The 18,130-nt window shown below is 33.1% G+C and overlaps 1 protein-coding gene across 1 annotated transcript; it reads left to right on the top strand.

The window, feature by feature from the left end:
- The first annotated feature begins 11,056 nt into the window (after positions 1-11,056).
- Positions 11,057-14,196, top strand: LOC141671612 (mitochondrial phosphate carrier protein 3, mitochondrial-like). Its single transcript, XM_074477891.1, has 6 exons — positions 11,057-11,478; positions 12,011-12,372; positions 12,472-12,515; positions 13,265-13,479; positions 13,608-13,732; positions 13,821-14,196. The coding sequence occupies exons 1-6, from the start codon at positions 11,203-11,205 to the stop codon at positions 13,873-13,875; spliced, it is 1,077 nt and encodes a 358-aa protein (XP_074333992.1). The 5' UTR covers positions 11,057-11,202; the 3' UTR covers positions 13,876-14,196.
- The last annotated feature ends 3,934 nt before the right edge of the window (positions 14,197-18,130 follow it).

The raw sequence follows: 18,130 nt of genomic DNA on the forward strand, positions 1-18,130 counted from the left end.
ATTTAACATTAGCATAATCTCCTCTGTCAGACTTTCCTCCTTTTCCTTCAGATCTTCTGAAATTCTTCTTATCAGAACTTATGCCTTTCCTGGAAAACTTCTTTCCCTTCCTGAACTTCCTGTATGCAATCTTTGTGATTCCTTTCACCATAAGAGCACACAGCTTCATCATCTCCTCATCAGCATCAGTTTCAGGCAAGCTTTCAGAATCTGAGTCATCATCACTCTCAGAACTTGATGACTCAGTATCAGATTTTATGATAAGAGCTTTACCCTTATCTTTCTTTGAGGAAGGTGGTTTGGGGGATTCCTCTTCAACCTTGAGAGCAACTGTCCTTGACTTTCCTCCTTTTCTCTTGCTTCTTTGTTCCATCTCAAGTTCATGAGTCTTGAGCATTCCATAGATTTCATCAAGAGTTGTTTCATCAAGATTGTAGTTGTCTCTTATTGTTGTTGCCTTCAAATCCCAACATTCAGGAAGAGCTAACAGGAATTTGAGGTTTGTATCTTCAAGATCATACTCCTTATTAACCAATGACAAGTCATTCAAGAGTTTGACAAATCTTTCATACACATCAGTCAATGACTCATTAGTCCTAGAGTCAAAGTGTTCATACTCTTGAGTGAGTATTGTCTTCCTGTTCTTCTTAACTGTTTCAGTTCCTTGACACCTTGTCTCCAGTGCATCCCATATCTCCTTAGCAGTCTTGCAGTTGATTACCCTGTTTGACATTACATTATCAATGGCACTATGCAATAAGTGACGTACCTTGGCATCCTTAGCAATAGATGCTATATCTTCAGCAGTGTAATCATTCTTTTCCTTTGGTACGGTCATTGCTGCTTCACCTGGAACTACAACAGCGAGCTTGGTAGGTTTGTGAGGCCCTTCCCTGATTCTATCAAGGTATTCTGGATCTGTTGCTTCCAGAAACATGGTCATCCTTACCTTCCATATGGGATATTCAGATGGTCTCAATATGGGAACTCTGATAGTCTCATATCGACTCTGAATTGATGTCTTTGATGATTCCTCAGTTTTGGTAGGCTTAGTTGGAGTTTCTGTGTCAGACATGACTGTGTTTGGATCTTTAACTGTATGTGTGTTAACAGATAGCTCTGATACCACTTGTTAGGTCACACTTTCACTGTAGAGGGGGTGAATACAGTGTTTATCACAATCAAATCAAACTTCAAGAACTTATGTAACAGAAAACAAACTTTATTTAAACAATAAACTCTGTTACAATCTGGAACTGTTATCTCTCAGTGATGAACAAAATATCACGAGAGCTGCTAGAGTTATACTAAACAATATTCTCGATAACAATAACACCTTTAGTGTAAACCCTATGTCTGTGTTTATGTACTACACAGTTACAAGATATTCGCTAATTGATATGGAATATAATTCTGCTTCCTAAAATATATCAATCAGATATCTTCTATTCCAAGTATTCCATTCTTCACGGAATTCCTTCTTCATGCATATCTCTTCTTATGTTTATCTTGATCTTCTTAACTTTAATCAGCTACTGTCCTTATCTGATCGTCCTTCAGCACTTAAGTTCTGATATCTATCTCCTGATAACATAAGTACTGATATCCCTTAAGTTCTGACTTCCAGTATAAGTACTGATCAGTTAAGTACTGATTTGTTCTGTTCAAATAAGATCTGAAATCTAAACATAAAACATATTAGTCATGACATTATCAAATATATCTAACATATCATTTTGAAAATATCAAGGAGATTTGGTAGTTATAGTGATGCTTCTCATAAGGAAGCAGGATGTGTGTTGATGCAGCACAATAAAGTTATTGTATATGCACCCAGACAACCGAAACCTTATGAGCAGAAGTATCCTATTCATAATTGGGACTAACAGTAATAATATTTCTTTTGAAAGATTGGGAAACATGATATATATGGAGAAAAGTGTAAGATCTATACGGACCATAAGAGTTGAAGTATGTATTCACGAGGAAAAGCAAAAATAGTGACAAGCAATAGGCAAAAAGGAGAGAACGAACATAGAATCTGCACCAGAAGAATTAACTATGGAATTTTGGAAGTTGGAATTGGAAGCTAAAGGTTATAATCCAAAAGGAGCAAGGATGGATAGTATGACGAGATGTCAAGAGAGGATAATGGATCACGATGTTAGCAGTTAGTAAGAGGAAATTTATGCGCCCAGGAAAATGATCACGATATCTCCAGATTTTCTTCCAGCACTTGGATGCTACAAGTAGAAGAATTAAGAAATGAGATCCCACAGGAAAATTCACAACATTAAGTATTTAAGTTATTGAAGAGATGCCAAGATATATGGAAATCTAAAGAAAAATAGTAATAACCAAGTATAAGAAGCGAATTTCAAAATAGATTGGGAAGTGTTAGACACGCCAAAGATTTAAGGCGAAGTATTGGAAGCCTAATGAACAAGGCAGACCAAGAAGTGGTTTTACCACAAGCGAATCGTAAAATGTATCAGTGATATTGTTGAAAAAAAATATGAAATTATGAGATTATGTACTGATTAGCGGGAGCTCAATAAAACAACGAATAAGAATAAGTAACCCCTATGAGGATTGATTACCTATAAGGTTTAATCTAAGAAGTGTGTTATATCACGAGGATTAACTTAAGATCCGACCTGAGAATATATCAGAAATTATGGTTAGAATGAGTTATGAGAACTGCAAGCTCTGATGATATTATGTGAAATGACAAGTGTATCAGGTGGTTATCAGGAATTAAGGAACATGGTGTATAAAGAGTATTTAAATGAGCAAACAGTATTTATTGATAACATCCACAGCTACTCAAGGAATAAGAAAGCCTGCGTGGGATGCCTAAGAGTTTTCTCCAAAGATCAAAAGGAAAGCAACTATACGTTGAGTTTTCAAGAATGAAATTTTGACTAAGGTTAACAAAAGATTCCGAATTAATCCATTAACAACTACCTAAGCAAAGCCGTATGGTAGCAGATGCCTTATGCTGACAGAAAAGATTGGATGTAATTAAGACCATCGAGGAGTTAATAGACGAATTGGAAAGAGTGGAATCTGAAGTTCAAATACTTAAAGATGATAATACGTGAATATATGAGATTACTTTTCAGCCTTAACTAATGAAAAGGAGTAAGAAATGTTTAAATGTTTAGAAACCAAGTTGAAAACAAGCACCGCCTATCATCCTCAAAAGAAGAGTCAAAGTACGGAAGTGGTTTAGGAACTGTAAGATATGTTGAGAGGATGAGTCTTAAGGAAACACTGGAATGATCATTTATCAGTGATGTCAGCTTTGGAATGCCACTTTACCAAGCTTCATGTGAACGCAAGTGTAGGTCCCCATTTCTATTAAAATAAAGTGGGAGAAAGAAATTTATCAAATTCTAAGTTAAATCGGCACACCAAGAGCGTAGTGTTATTGGTTGAAACAGCTCGGAGTAGACACAGGAAGAAGGCAAAATTGTATCGAAAGAAAATATGAGTATAGAAATAGGACCAGTAGTGTTAGTACAAGTTTCATCTTGAAAAAGACTAGATAAGTCTAAGTAGAAGAGACAGGTTAAGTCTTAAAAATTGGTGAACCAGTCGAGGTATTGATAAATATAGATAAGGTTGTTCATGAGTTGATGTTACCGTCACAACAGTGTGTACATATAGTGTGTTTAGTCTGTTAAAGATAAAAATGATAAGTATCTGATTTAAATTAAGTGATTGATCAGGAGCCAATGGGGCTCTTGTCCAAGTTGTTCTACATATAGTGATCAATCCAAACTCTTGATCGTCAAAGGCAAGTCCTTGGAAATGAGTGCATACCTATTGTAAGTACGTTTGAACCCTCGAGTAGAAGGGTCTACTTAGGAATTAGAGTCAGATATGCTTGACAAATATCCTCACTTATTTAATTAGACCAGATTCTGAGGACAGAATCTCTTTAAGGGGGGAAGGATATAACGACTCGTGTATTCGTTTTGAATTATTTAATTGTGCAATTATGGAAATTATTAAATAAATAAAATATGTGTGTTGGTTTTAATCACTATGTGTTGTTTGATTATTATCCATATATGATTTATAGTGTACCGGCTTGTCCGTGCGATTAATTATGGGATTGTATTGAATTGTTTTCACTTTCAAAAGTGGATTTAGTGCAAATTTATTTGCATAAATATTGGGAATGTTTCTAAAATTATTTTTATGATTTTATAATTACAATAATTATTTTTAGAATTTTATAAAATTGAGAAATCAATATTTCATTAATTATTTATCTTTAAATGATTTTCTGAGTATGTTTAATGGTAAAATCCATATTTAATTCTAAAATTCTTCAAAAATTATGAAACTCATATTTATTTAAGTTTGGAATATTCTGATAATTTTAAAATTATTCTGAAATTTTTTGGGATTAATTTCACCCGCGCGTTGTTTAGTTTAATTGTTAAAAAGCGGGTATAAAGGGCACTTTGAAAATTGTTCTAAAATTTTGAAAATTATGTTTTTATAAATTTCGGGATATTTCTAACATTTTAAGACTATTTGTGTAATTTTCTGAATTTATTTTAAGTGCAGCTTGGATTATTAATTGTTAAATGCGGGTATGAATTACGTTTAAAAAATACTTTGAAAATTATAAAAAAGAAATTATTTTAATAACTTCGAATTATTTGTGATATTTTAGAACTATGTTGATAATTTTTCGGGTCTATTTTACCCGCAACTTGGTTCGATTATTCGCGAATTTCGGGAAAAACCGAGACAACGGGACACGTGTTTGCTTATGAGGCTGGGTTTTTGCTGCGTTTGTGTACGTGGCAGATGTTGGTAATTAAAAAAAAACAAAACAAAAACACAGACACAAACACCCACCCCTGTACCCCTTTCTCTCCATTGTTCTCGGCTTAATCTCTCGAGAATTCTCTAGAAAATTCTCTTAAATCTCTCTACTTCTCCTACATCTCTCTCCCCCTCTATTCTGTTGCCCCTGTCCTGTATTCATTCGTTGTTGTTCTTCCCTCCTCAGACAAACTCCGGCCGCCTTATTGCCGCCGTTTTTCTTTTTCTGGTGAGGTGACTATGGTGCGATGGTGTGTGTGTCATGTGTGTGTTCGGTTGTGTTGATCACATATACATACGGTGTGTATATCTTCGTTGTGGTGGTGTTTTCCTTCTCTGTTTCATCCCGGTTGCCGCCGGATTAAACTCCGGCGAGGTGACCTGTGCCTCTGGGGCCGCGTGTGTGCGTTGGTCGCCTGGTTATGTTTTGTTGTTGCTTTGTGCGCGTTGTCTGGAATAATTAATTAATTGTATTAATTTCTGCAGGGCTTATTGATTGCAATTCGTGAAATAAGTAATTGATACGGGAATTATTAAAAATCAATTGGTGAAACTCGTGATTGGCATCCGAAATTGGGGTACCTCCGAGATTTCGCCGCCGTCAGTGATGACCATCGGTGAGCTGACGATGGACTGTGATGTTTATTCTGAGTCCTAAAATTTCAAAATATTAATTTAGTTCGAGAAATATTTATCTGATATTTAGAGTTTGTATTGAGACTTGGATTTTATATTAAGACTTGGATTTTGTATTGAGACTTGGATTGCGTATTTAATTATGATTGAGTTATGAATTTGAGTTGACTGGAGTTGTGATTGTTGTATTGTTGATTGGTTTGACGTCGAATCGTTTCGATGGGTAGTCCGATAAACAAAAGAGACGCTGCCCGATTTTCAGGAAATTTACCTACGAAAATATGGGAGCGTATCCGACGATTATCGGGACGTCGAATGGTTACATAGATATATATGTGTTCTATATGGAACTTGATTGCACGATGTGGTGAAATAAATTGCTAAAATCCATAACCCCGATTTTGTAAAATTACAAGAATACGTATTTTCAGAAAGCGAACACCAAACGGATTTCTCAAGAATGTGAACCCTGACTGTTGGGTGTGTTGTTATTATAATAATCCATATAATTACCAGTCGGGTTTGAAAATAGTTGGGTAGAATTGATATCGAGGATATGTCAAGCATACCTAGACGTCTAACGTAGGGTATTTTGACCCTGTAGGTTATAGTCGGGAACACTGACAGTGGATGATGAACTAAAGATAACCTAGCAATCAGTCGACGAGCTCAGTAGAGTTTCAACAGAAAAACCTGGGTGTCAAAGTCGAATCCAATGGGATCTAGTGGTTGGACGTTAAAGCCTGAGCGGCAGCGTCGGATCAGAATTGATCAGTAGTAGTTGTAAAGCCTGAAAGGCAAGTATTTCTGAACTTTTCTTCAAGATATATTACCAATGTTTTTTCGAACTGTTTTATAACATATTGTTATCATTAAACATAACTCATGTTTTATAATGCATATGCTTCAAACTATTTACCCTTAAACCCTGATTCTTTCATGATCTTGAGCCGTAAGCCTTATTCTTTGCAAATCGTACTTTGTTGATCCTCAGACACCAATCCACACAAATATGATACTACTTCCCAAATGTATAACTACCAAACTTCAAACACTGAAACAAAATTGTTTGAAAACACATAAATTTTTATATCTCAACCATTCTTTATAACATCAAAGAACTATACCTTGAACAATCATTATTTGTCTAATACCTGATCATTTTACAAACTGGAAACCGTTTCTTATACGTACCCTGATATACCCCTGTGATACATCTTGAATTGCATTATGTTTTAATACTAATGCTTTATCGCTGTTGATTATGATCTTGCTTATTGAATTACATTATTATTACACTGAATTGTTCTAGAATTGGATAGTTTTCTTTGTGTGGACCAGATTCGTGGTCAGACCAGATTCGTGGTCGAATTAGGCCAATATGTGCCTTGGATCCAGTAATTAGAGCAGTGCTGTGTGCTTGCTCGGGGTTAGTGCGTGACTGATCAGCAGCCTAACCTTGGTTTTTAAAACTTAAAATGAATATCCAATTCTAATGATTAGTTAAAAAGAAACTTGATTCCTTTGAATCATCTCATTTGATCATTGTTTGACCTCAGTTATCACTATTATGACTTGCTGAGCTAGTTAGCTCACCCTTGCAATTCTTTTATATATTTTACAGTTAAAAAGGATATGGATGATAAAGAAATGCCTCAGTCCAAAGTGCGGGCTAAGGTTCCAGTTTGAAGTAAATCGAGTTAGCAGGAGCTTCATGCAGTGGAGAGATAGTACGATTGTAACAAAAACTTTATTATCAATTGTAAGTTAATTCAGTCGGGATTCGGTATGATGTAATAAATTAAGGTTGTGGCTTGTTTTCATACTTTAACATGTTCTGATCCGTGATTTTGTGAAGCAGGGTCATTATAAATAATATTTCTTATACAAGTTCATATATGGTGTATATGTTGTGGACCCCAAACTTCTGACCTGGGTTTGGAGGGCGCCACAGTACTTGCATAATTAAGAGTAATTGTAGCGAAATATAAAACATTTAGCTATTCTGAATTTAGAATAGGTAAGAAATACTTGCAATATATCACAAGAAGTTTCGAGAATACTTGCCTCGATTGATCCGCTTTTTAATTTTCAATCACCATGCTATGTTCACCTCTCCTCTGTATCTACTCGTCTCATTACCACATATAATCAGGCTTTACTATCACAGTCTGACTTTGAATGCCTCGAACTATATGTATCTATCATAATAGATACTATTCCAATTAACTGACAATATATAATTGTCTATTATATGCTTATTTTTATCATCTACCCACCCGATATTTAGAGATGAGGATCAACTTTTAATCATATAATGTTTAATGGACACGGGTACTCACAATTTACATAACACATAAACACATAAAGCATATATCACATATTTCATATAACATATAACTTAGTTTGTCAAAATATTCGACTCGATACGTTTAAAATTGAAATCGGGTTGAAATATGACTTTTCGATAGTTTCGCTCAGAAACGTTTACAAATCAAACGACCTTTAGAAACAAAGGATTTTACGTCTCGAAAGTAATTTTAATAGAAGCAGAATAATTTTCTGAGTCTAAACGCGTTCGTTTCGTATTAAACGGACGAATAGTCTATTTATTACGAATAAAACAAGAATAATTCAATTAATAATAATATTAATTTAATTTTAAGTACCTTTATATAATTTTTAAAACCTTAATTGATTTTTAAATTATTATTTAGCTTAATTATAAATAATTAAATTTTATTTAATTATTTACAAATAAATTAATTGATTACATGAATTAATCAATTAATTAAATCAATAAATAATTTATTAAAATGAATTATAAATAATTAAATCAAATTAGAATTTTTGGAAATAATAAAGAAAATAATTTTCTGGAATTAAACAATTCTGTTAATTATTTAAAAATAATTAACCAAATGATTTTGAACTTAAAATAATTTTTGGATTTTAAAATATGAATTTTGAATTATTTCAAAATAAAATTTTCAGAAACATATTTTGGAAATATGATTTGGGGTGGGGTGGAATAGATCAAAACCGGGTTGGACAAAAAAAAACGGGTCAACAAGATCCACCGGACCGGTCGAACGCCGAAATCTGGGGAAGATCTTGCGGCTTCGCCAGCTCCATCGAACCCGTTTAGCCTCGTTTTTGAACACGGATCAACTCGTTTTATAAGACTAAAACGATCCTTACAATCCCAACAACACATTGACGTGCTGATCGACATCCCCACATCCCCGGTTCGTCATCTCCGACGAAAATAAAGGAAAATTCGGCCACCTACATCAATTTTCCGGCGATGCATCAAAATACAACCAACCCAAACGTTCTATATGTAAAAATAAAGATTATGTAACCCACAATCTATTGCTAAGAACATAATCAACCCTCCTATCATGAATGATCTAGAAAATCGAAATTAAAATTGAATAAAACAACAAAAAAATACCACGATTTAATTGATTTAGCAATAGGTACTAATAATTATTAGCATGAATCGATTCTACAAATTAAGATGAAGCTATCATATTCATCACAAACACTCAAAAACCCTCAAAATTAAAAGCCCCAATTTCAAGCATAAACGCTAAAAATTCGAATTAAAAATTACCTATGGTTTGATGATTTTAATGATAGATATAGGTAGTAAGGATTATGTGCTTCAAATTAGTTACTCATACTTTAATTTCTGAGATCCAAATCACCTTCAAATGATCGATTGTTCCTAAAGAACACCAAGAACAAATTTCAGAATTTTTATTTATTTTTTAGATTTTTTTATAATTAAATAATAGATAAATTGTATTCATAGTTATAAAAATAATACCCCAAAATTATTTAAGGCCTAATTATATCATTTAATAAAAACAATTAGCTCAAAATTAATAATTAACGAGGAATAATTTTTAATTCAATAAATGCAAAAATTTTGCCAAAATTTCCTAAAAATTACGAATAATCCAAATATGCAAGAATATTGAATATTTGGCATTCTCAAAGTTTAATAAAAATAAAAATACGATTTTTTTGGGCTTTGACTTCCTGGTAGGGGTCCGAAAAATCATTCTTCATGAAACAAAACACTTTTCTAAATTAACCGGATGTTCGGAAAATTAATATGGTATACGCCATATTATGCAATATAAAGTCAATTGCTCTATACGAAATATCAGCTATTAAAACGAAACCTGGATAGTATAACTTTTAATATAAATCCATTTAATACGTAATAAAATACCTGAAAAATGTCCCGAACCACACAGAACACATATAGCACGTAACAGATGACTTTATGATCAATCATAATTTGTAATAGACTAAATTGCACTTTAAGTGCCCGAATACTAATTAAATTGCAGCATAATGGCTAAATTATAATTTTAGCCACCTAGTTTGCTAAATTTTTATTTTTTTATAATGTGGGGTCTTCCTCCCACCGTTAGATCTCCGTCAATTTGACAACTGAGACAAGGGTATTGTAGTCTACTAAGATTTAAACATTTATATTGTGTATATAACTCTATCCATAATCCACCCATTAGATTCATTCGTAAGCATAATATCCCCAAATACAAACAAAACAAATATAAAACCAACAACCTGAGGGTGTCGTTTCGATCGAGTTGGTTCTTAGTTTGGCCGGAGAAGATGAATTGTGGGTTGGTGGAAGATGTAGTAGATGGCGTTTGGAGAGTTATGTGAATTTTAGTATGCTGTTGCGGAATTTCTAGATTGATCTGGAAGTCCTGGGGGGTTTTATATTTTCTCCTGAGAGTGTATTTTTGGGTGGTTTGAATTAGTAATGAGGTTGTTCTCGTGCTGCGTTTTTTTTGTTGAGGTCTTGTTGGTGCTTTGCTACTTCAGTTGGGACCGATTGTGCTGGTTCTTATTCGAGGTGGGGTCTTAGTGTATTCTCGAATGTGTTGGGGGTAGCTCATGTTCTTTATATTTGTGGCGTAGAGCTTTAAAGCAAGGGAAGGTATGCTGCTGCTACTGGATTGACTTAGTTTTAGTTTTTGGTTTGTTTGTGTATGCCACAGGTGAATACAAGCCTGGTTGCTCGTTGGTCTGGGAGGATTGGGATTCTTGGCAGGTGTTCGAATGGGTGCGGGGCCTTGAATTGGTCGAGAGAAAGGAGACCAAGTACAAGAAGAAGAGGCAAATTATATGTAATATGTACATGTATATGTAAGCTGATGATTTTTATATATTGCCCATTTTCTCCAAAAATAATTACTGTAGTGTTAATCACAGCTTAACAGAGTTGGGTAACAGCCCCATATTATAAAAAAATAAAAATTTAGATAAGTAAGTGGCAAGATTTTCAAACAAGAAGTCATTTGTTTAAAGTTTTTTAACAAGAAGTCATTTGATTTTCAAAACAGAAATTCCATGAGCATTCCAGCAAGATTGAGTTCGAGATATTTTGTACGACTTTAATAAGTAGTTAATTAATTAATAAAATAATAGTTAAAAAAAATGACGCTTCAATGACCAATTTGCCCAAAAGAGAAAATGAATGAGTGTTGGGTAGGGGTCGGGGGCGAGTATAAAAAAGGAGCATAAACACACACATGTACTCATACACACACAGCGCAGCATTTTTAGTAATTTAAATCGGACAAAGCGAGAAACTCGGAGATCGGAGACTGCGATACACCAACCCCGCCGCCACCGTCGTAGTCTCTGTATCTTATCATTCATTTTGCGATGGCTTCTTCCGACAGACAATCTCTCATTCCTAGTTTCCTTTACACCTCATCTAAAACCCTCCTTCTCAACAACCTCACTAATTCCTCTCCCGATCTCGCCGAGATCTCTCCGGCTAAGAAGAGTTTAATGATCCAATCGCCTAGCGAACCTTCGGGAAAGATCCAGATGTACTCGCCTGAGTTTTATGCCGCGTGTACTGCTGGTGGTATTCTCAGTTGTGGATTGACTCACATGGCTGTCACTCCTCTTGATCTTGTCAAATGTAATATGCAGGTATTATTTTTATTCTTTTTTTTATTTTTTTTTAATTTCATTTCTATTTAATTTATTTTTGATCTTGTTGTTTTATGCTTTGTTGCTTGTGTATTTTATCATCTGCAGACAAACTTTTGAAATTCACTATATACAGATAAACAATTCGCGAAATTATAAATAAGAATTTACCAACATATAAAAAGTTTATAAATCACGGATGTAATACAAACGAAAGTCACTGCTAATATTAATAGTACAATTTAGTGTCTGTAGGATGTGATTAAATTATCTGATGTAACTTGTTTACATAATTGATGCTGGTTCAGATTTATGTACATTGCTTGTTTTTTGTTCTTATTTATACGTTTGAGATGACAATTACTAGGTGTGGTCTTGTGTTAGTTGTATTCGAACAATAGTAGGATGTTATTTCTCTCTTTTTTTGAATTATGTAACAGACCGATTTTGATGGTTTGTATACACTTAAGGTGTTGCCTAAATTTTCCGTCGTGATAATGAAGTTTTGTTGTCGGCTATTTTTTTTATTCAGATTGACCCTGCAAAGTACAAGAGTATCTCGTCTGGTTTTGGAGTGCTACTTAAGGAACAGGGAGTTAGGGGTTTCTTCAGGGGATGGGTTCCAACGCTTCTTGGATACAGTGCCCAGGGTGCCTGCAAGTTTGGTTTCTATGAATTCTTCAAGAAGTACTACTCTGATATTGCAGGCCCTGAGTATGCAACCAAATACAAAACCCTTATTTACCTTGCCGGTTCTGCTTCCGCTGAAGTGATTGCTGATATTGCTCTTTGCCCCTTCGAGGCTGTGAAGGTCCGTGTTCAGACACAGCCTGGTTTTGCTAGAGGTTTGGGTGATGGGCTTCCCAAGTTTGTCAAGTCCGAAGGCGCTCTAGGGTATATATCTCACTTATAAATTATTTTCATCAAATTGAGCTAAGCTAGTTTGGTTTTTTTTGGTCAATCTGCGTATTAAGCTTTGTTTAATCTGTGCAGTTTGTACAAGGGTCTGGTTCCTCTCTGGGGGCGTCAAATTCCATGTAAGTTCATGCATCTACTATACGTATGTTCTTGTCTGCAGTCGTTAGGGTCGTAGGGATCACACTAGAGTTGGTAAGTGCATACATAATGCTGGTCCTGTATTGGACCTCTTCCTCTGTGATCATTATTTATTTAATGATACTTGTATCTGCTTGTTTTCATCTTAATTAATTTGTTCTTAATTGACATCTCTGGCCTTTGGTGTTTCTACTTGCTACTGTTTCATATTTGTTTTTTTGTTTAGTCTGCTGTTGACAGTGAGGTCCCAGAGGCACAACCTGTATTGTATGACCTCTGGATTTGTGATTGAGTTTTGCAAGCCTTGGTTAATCCCTTTTCTTAGGCCTGCGAAGTAAAATAAACTTGTAAAGTTGTTTAGGCCGTAGTAGTGTATGACACTGAAAGAGTAACAAAGTACTTTTGGGACCAGTCAAACCTATTTGAAGGAGTAGAATTAGTGAATTACTACAGACATTGCTGCTGAGTGCTGAGTGGAGTCAATAGATTAGTACAATTTGCCTATTGGATATGTATATTTTAATATGGAAATAATGAGTATTGCATTGTGTTGGTTTGTGTTTCTAGACAAATTAAATTTACTTTTGAGTTTTAGGATTGATACATCATACATCTTAAATTTCTTTTGTGGAAAGGAGGGGTAATTGAGAAATCATTTTGTTTCATTTTCAATATAGACATATCTATACAATTATAATTGGTATATACTGATCTGACAATTTATGCGCAGACACAATGATGAAGTTTGCTTCATTCGAGACAATTGTGGAGATGATATACAAATATGCAATCCCTCGACCTAAAAGTGAGTGCAGCAAAGAATTACAGCTTGGCATCAGCTTTGCAGGGGGTTATGTGGCTGGTGTGTTCTGTGCTATTGTGTCTCATCCTGCTGATAATCTTGTCTCCTTCCTGAACAACGCAAAGGGTGCCACTGTTGGAGATGTGAGTGCTCTTGGTCAATTAAATTGCTTGCTTCAATCCCCTATTTTCATATTACTTTTGTGTAGTGTGTGTTTTGAGTGTGCTTGCATGTGTGCGTGTCTTATTAATGGGCTTTATATGGTTCTTAGGCTGTAAAGAAGATTGGAGTAGTGGGCCTATTTACTCGTGGACTTCCACTTCGTATCGTCATGATTGGAACTCTAACAGGAGCCCAATGGGGAATCTATGATGCTTTCAAAGTTTTTGTTGGACTGTAAGTTTTTCTCATCCCCGTGACAAGTACATTTTTGTTGCTATTTATCAAAATTGAATTCTGACGAAAGGTCATATGGTATGTGTAGGCCAACTACCGGGGGTGCTGCACCTGTTGCTGCTTCTAGCGAGGTTGCAAAATAGTCGGCCTATTTGAGATGCTTCTAAATTGGAAATTGGTAGTTTTGAGCCCTGAAGGGAAAGCTAAATAATTTTAAACTGTTATTGTCATATTTTTCTATTAAAACAAGATCCATTTTTGTTGGAGTGCTTTTGATAAGCAGGGTCAGTAATTTAATCCTTAGGATGCAGGGAAGGTCATAGAATATAGACAGTTTCCCCTTTTTGTTATTAAAATCACGCCGTCCTGTTGAAAGAGGACAAAGTAATAATGAACAATTGAGGGTTATAGTTGGTTCTGCATCTATATTACTTAATGTATGTGGTTTTGCAGTGTGTGCTTTATTTCATTGAGCATTATGATTTTTTTCGTTTAGTGATATGATGGTGTGTATGGTTAATGAGCTTTATTTTGCAGCTCAGTGGTTAAACCAACCAATTTGATCAATTCGAGTACGTAAATTAAAATATGTTGAAGATCGGTAGTTATGATGATCAAGGTTTAGAGTAGAATGGCTCGGTTATTATGCAATTGTGGATAATTACGTTTTAGGAGATTGTTGATAACTTGTTTTTTTTATTAATTAATTACACGTGCACATGCCTCGGGGACTGCACCAACACAGTGGGGCGATTGTTGATAACTTGATATTGATAACTTAATTTCTATGTCGACTTTTGATTCAAAGTACAATTTATATACTTTATTAATAATGAAACAATGTATAATTTGGTGGGTATCAAAATAGCTGTACACAAATTGACTTTTATTCTTTGTAAATTTTATCTTTTTTGTAGTTAGTGTTCATCCAATCGTCTATTTATTTCATAAAATAAAAATAGTTTTTAAATAATTTGTAAATTATATTAAAAATTTATTAAATTACGTTAAATTTAGTAAAATAACTTGTATTTATTTTTAATTTTAGAAAAACTACAAACTACTAGGTAAATTACTAACACGAATTGACTTATATTCTCTATAAACTTTATTTATTTATAAGTTGTATTAAAAAAAATTAAGTAAAATAATATATATTTACTTTTATTTTGAAAAACTACTAACTACAAACTAAACTATTAACACTAATTGACTTATATTCTATGTAAATTTTATTTTCTATAGCATTATTTTAAAAATAATTAAATAATACCAAATGACTTTAATAACATTTATTAACTTTAAAACTGAAAATTATTGATTTAAAGATCGTATTTGTTACTGTCCATCACAACATTTATTTATTTCAAATTAAAAAACATAATTAACAATAACATATTTATGGGATGTATTTAGAATATATTAAGTATATTGAATTAAGTTTAATAATATTTATTTACTTTTAATTTGTAAATTATTTTTTATCGATAATTAAGTTATATTATATAAACTACATTGAAAAGGGTAATTATAAGATAATTATTAAATTATATTAATTAATATTAAATTATCTAAAGAACGGATATTTGGTTCATAAGATAAAGATACAATTCGTTTTACACAAATAAAACTAATATGTTAGATTTTTATATCAAGTAACATAATGCAAAACTAGAATTATAGTAGAAAATTTCATAACTAATTCGATTCTTTTTAATCACATAACTAGTTTTTGCAAGTAATAATTTAATATTTGATATTAATAATTTTAATTTGTGTTTCTCACGGATTATGAATAATTCTCTACAATTATTAATTCTATATTTTTAGTTTTGGGCCCGTGTTTCGCACGGGTTATCAACTATCTATACTAATAAGTGAAACTATGTTTAGGTCCCAAATCTTGGTATTCCTTAAAAAATTATACAACCATTTTTAAAATTTTATGTAATAAAACACGGGTTGTCAACTATATCTATTAAAGGATAGATATCTTACAAATATGTCACCTTTAATTGCATTCATGCCTCTTTTTATGATATATCTCTTACGATGTTACATTCATGCCTCTTTTTATGATGTATCTTATACAGTATTGTAATTTCACCTTGTCGATAGTTTTAAAGCTTGTTAATTGTTATTGCATTGCAGCTCAATTAATTGGATTAATTACAATTTAATTGTTGATTGTTGAAATAAAGATAAAAGATAGTTAGTTCACGTTAAAGTAAATTAAACTCAAGTATATACGTATTTGGAAAAAATTGGTCAAAATTTTCAATCTCGTATCTCAAAAACGTGGATGCTGTTAATTTCAGGCTGAGTAAGGGTATTTTATAATTCCGTAAAAATTTAGAATTTTATTAAAACAGAAAATTCGCTAAAAACTAGTTCTTGGTGTTCTTGAAGATCAAATCACATTAAAAGTTGTTGGAGATTTCAGTTTTTGGTGTTTGAGTAATCAAAACGTGCGAAATTCAATACTTCACCTAATTTAATCATCAAAACTAGTGCATATATGATAAATTCGTAATTTCAGTTCTAGAGTTTATTATCAACTTGAGGCTTTCGATTTCAGTTGTTTTTCATTGAAATTGATTACATGAATTACGAATTGTTTAAATTAGAGTCTATACATGTAAGTAAGATTTGTTTTTGATTTCATTTTTGTTTCATCGGAAAAACGAGTTGTCTTCATTTTTTTACATTTCCCGGCTAAATTATTTCGTGTTAGTTGAGGTTAGTATAGATATGTAAATAAGTTTATATTATGTTTCGTTAAGTTTTTGATTGGTTTTGTGTTAGCCGGTTGAATTTGGGAATCGAAAGAAAATGGTGAAGTAGCCATCGATGATTGTTGTCGATGTTTATTACGAATTGTTGGGAAGTTTTGAAAGGTGTAGAACCAATCCCGGGATGAACCGCTGAAATCTGGAAGTTTTCCAGGTATTCATAATCCATACAGTTTCGTTCTTGATGATCTGGCTCCGTTATAGCCATTAGGCTGAAATAATGCGGGATAAGAGTTCAGACACCAATTTGTAAATTTGAAAATTGGGTTAATTGCTTGTGATTGTTTGGCTCTATTAACCACAATCGTGTAATTTACTCTTCACGTCGTAACAATAAAAAATAAGATATATGAATACTTAAAACTGTCATATATCATGTAATTTTCAATATAAAATTTAGCAAAGCTTTTGTTTTCCGAGGGCAGCATTATATATTTAGAATTTAGAATACTCTTTAGTCCATCCTAAGAGGGTTAAATAAATAAACATGCTTGCAAAAATATTTATTTATTGGAAGAGGTTAAAAAAGGCCAGAAGTAAATGATTTTAAATCCGCAAAGGCTTATTTTACATGTAAATAAGGTGAAGATTTAACAAGATAATGTGATTGTGAAGATAATTAAAAAAACTCAGAATAAATTGATCATAAATACGAGAAAATAATTTAATAATTAAAAACAAAAATTGAGGAAATGTAGAAAAATGAAAGAATGTTATAAACCTTGACTGAAAATATTAGTTATGTTTAATGTAGAGGAAGTATAGGATAATAGAAGATATAGAGGGAAAGTTGTATCTCATTTTATTAGCTAAATGAGCTATTTATAGTAGTTGGTTTACAAGGCTTACTAAGTAAGCTATTCAATTCTTCTTAATTAAGTATTACAAAATTTCTTTGGTAAGTTTTGTAAATCTTCCTCGATAAGCTTTACAAGTCTTCCTGATTAAGTTTCTTTCTTAAAAATCTATACAAGTCTTCCTCAACAAGATTTGAGAGACTTCCTCGATACGTTTTGACAATCACTTTATATTTATTCAAATATTTTAACACTCCCCTTTGATTGTCAAATGCGAGTTATTGCAAAAATTGACTGCCTCGTTAAAACCTTGCAAGGAAAAACCCAGTGGGATAAAAATCTTGACGAAGGAAAAAGAGTACAGCATCCCCTTGAATAAAACATCTCACAATTTGACATCTTGTAGTATTAATGATTTCAGTCTCCGCATTCTAATATTATTTCGCAACTTTTCAAAAGTTGATGTAGGTAATGACTTTGTAAGCAGATCTGCCAGATTATCACATGATCGAATTTGTTGCACGTCAATGTCACCCTTCTCTTGGAGTTCATGCGTGTAGATGAATTTCGTCAAGATATGTTTTGTTCGATCTCCTTTGATATATCCTTCTTTTAATTATTTGATACAGGCTGAATTATCCTCGAACAAAATGGTAGGTCTGTCTGAAATACTTGATAATCCACACGACTTTCAAATATGTTGAATGATAGACCTTAACCAAATACATTCTCTGCTTGCTTCATGAATTGCTAATAATTCTGCGTGGTTTGATGAAGTTGCCGCCGTAGTCTGTTTTGTAGATTTCCAA

The sequence above is a fragment of the Apium graveolens genome, chromosome 7, assembly GCF_009905375.1.
Source record: "Apium graveolens cultivar Ventura chromosome 7, ASM990537v1, whole genome shotgun sequence".
Lineage (NCBI taxonomy): Eukaryota > Viridiplantae > Streptophyta > Magnoliopsida > Apiales > Apiaceae > Apium > Apium graveolens.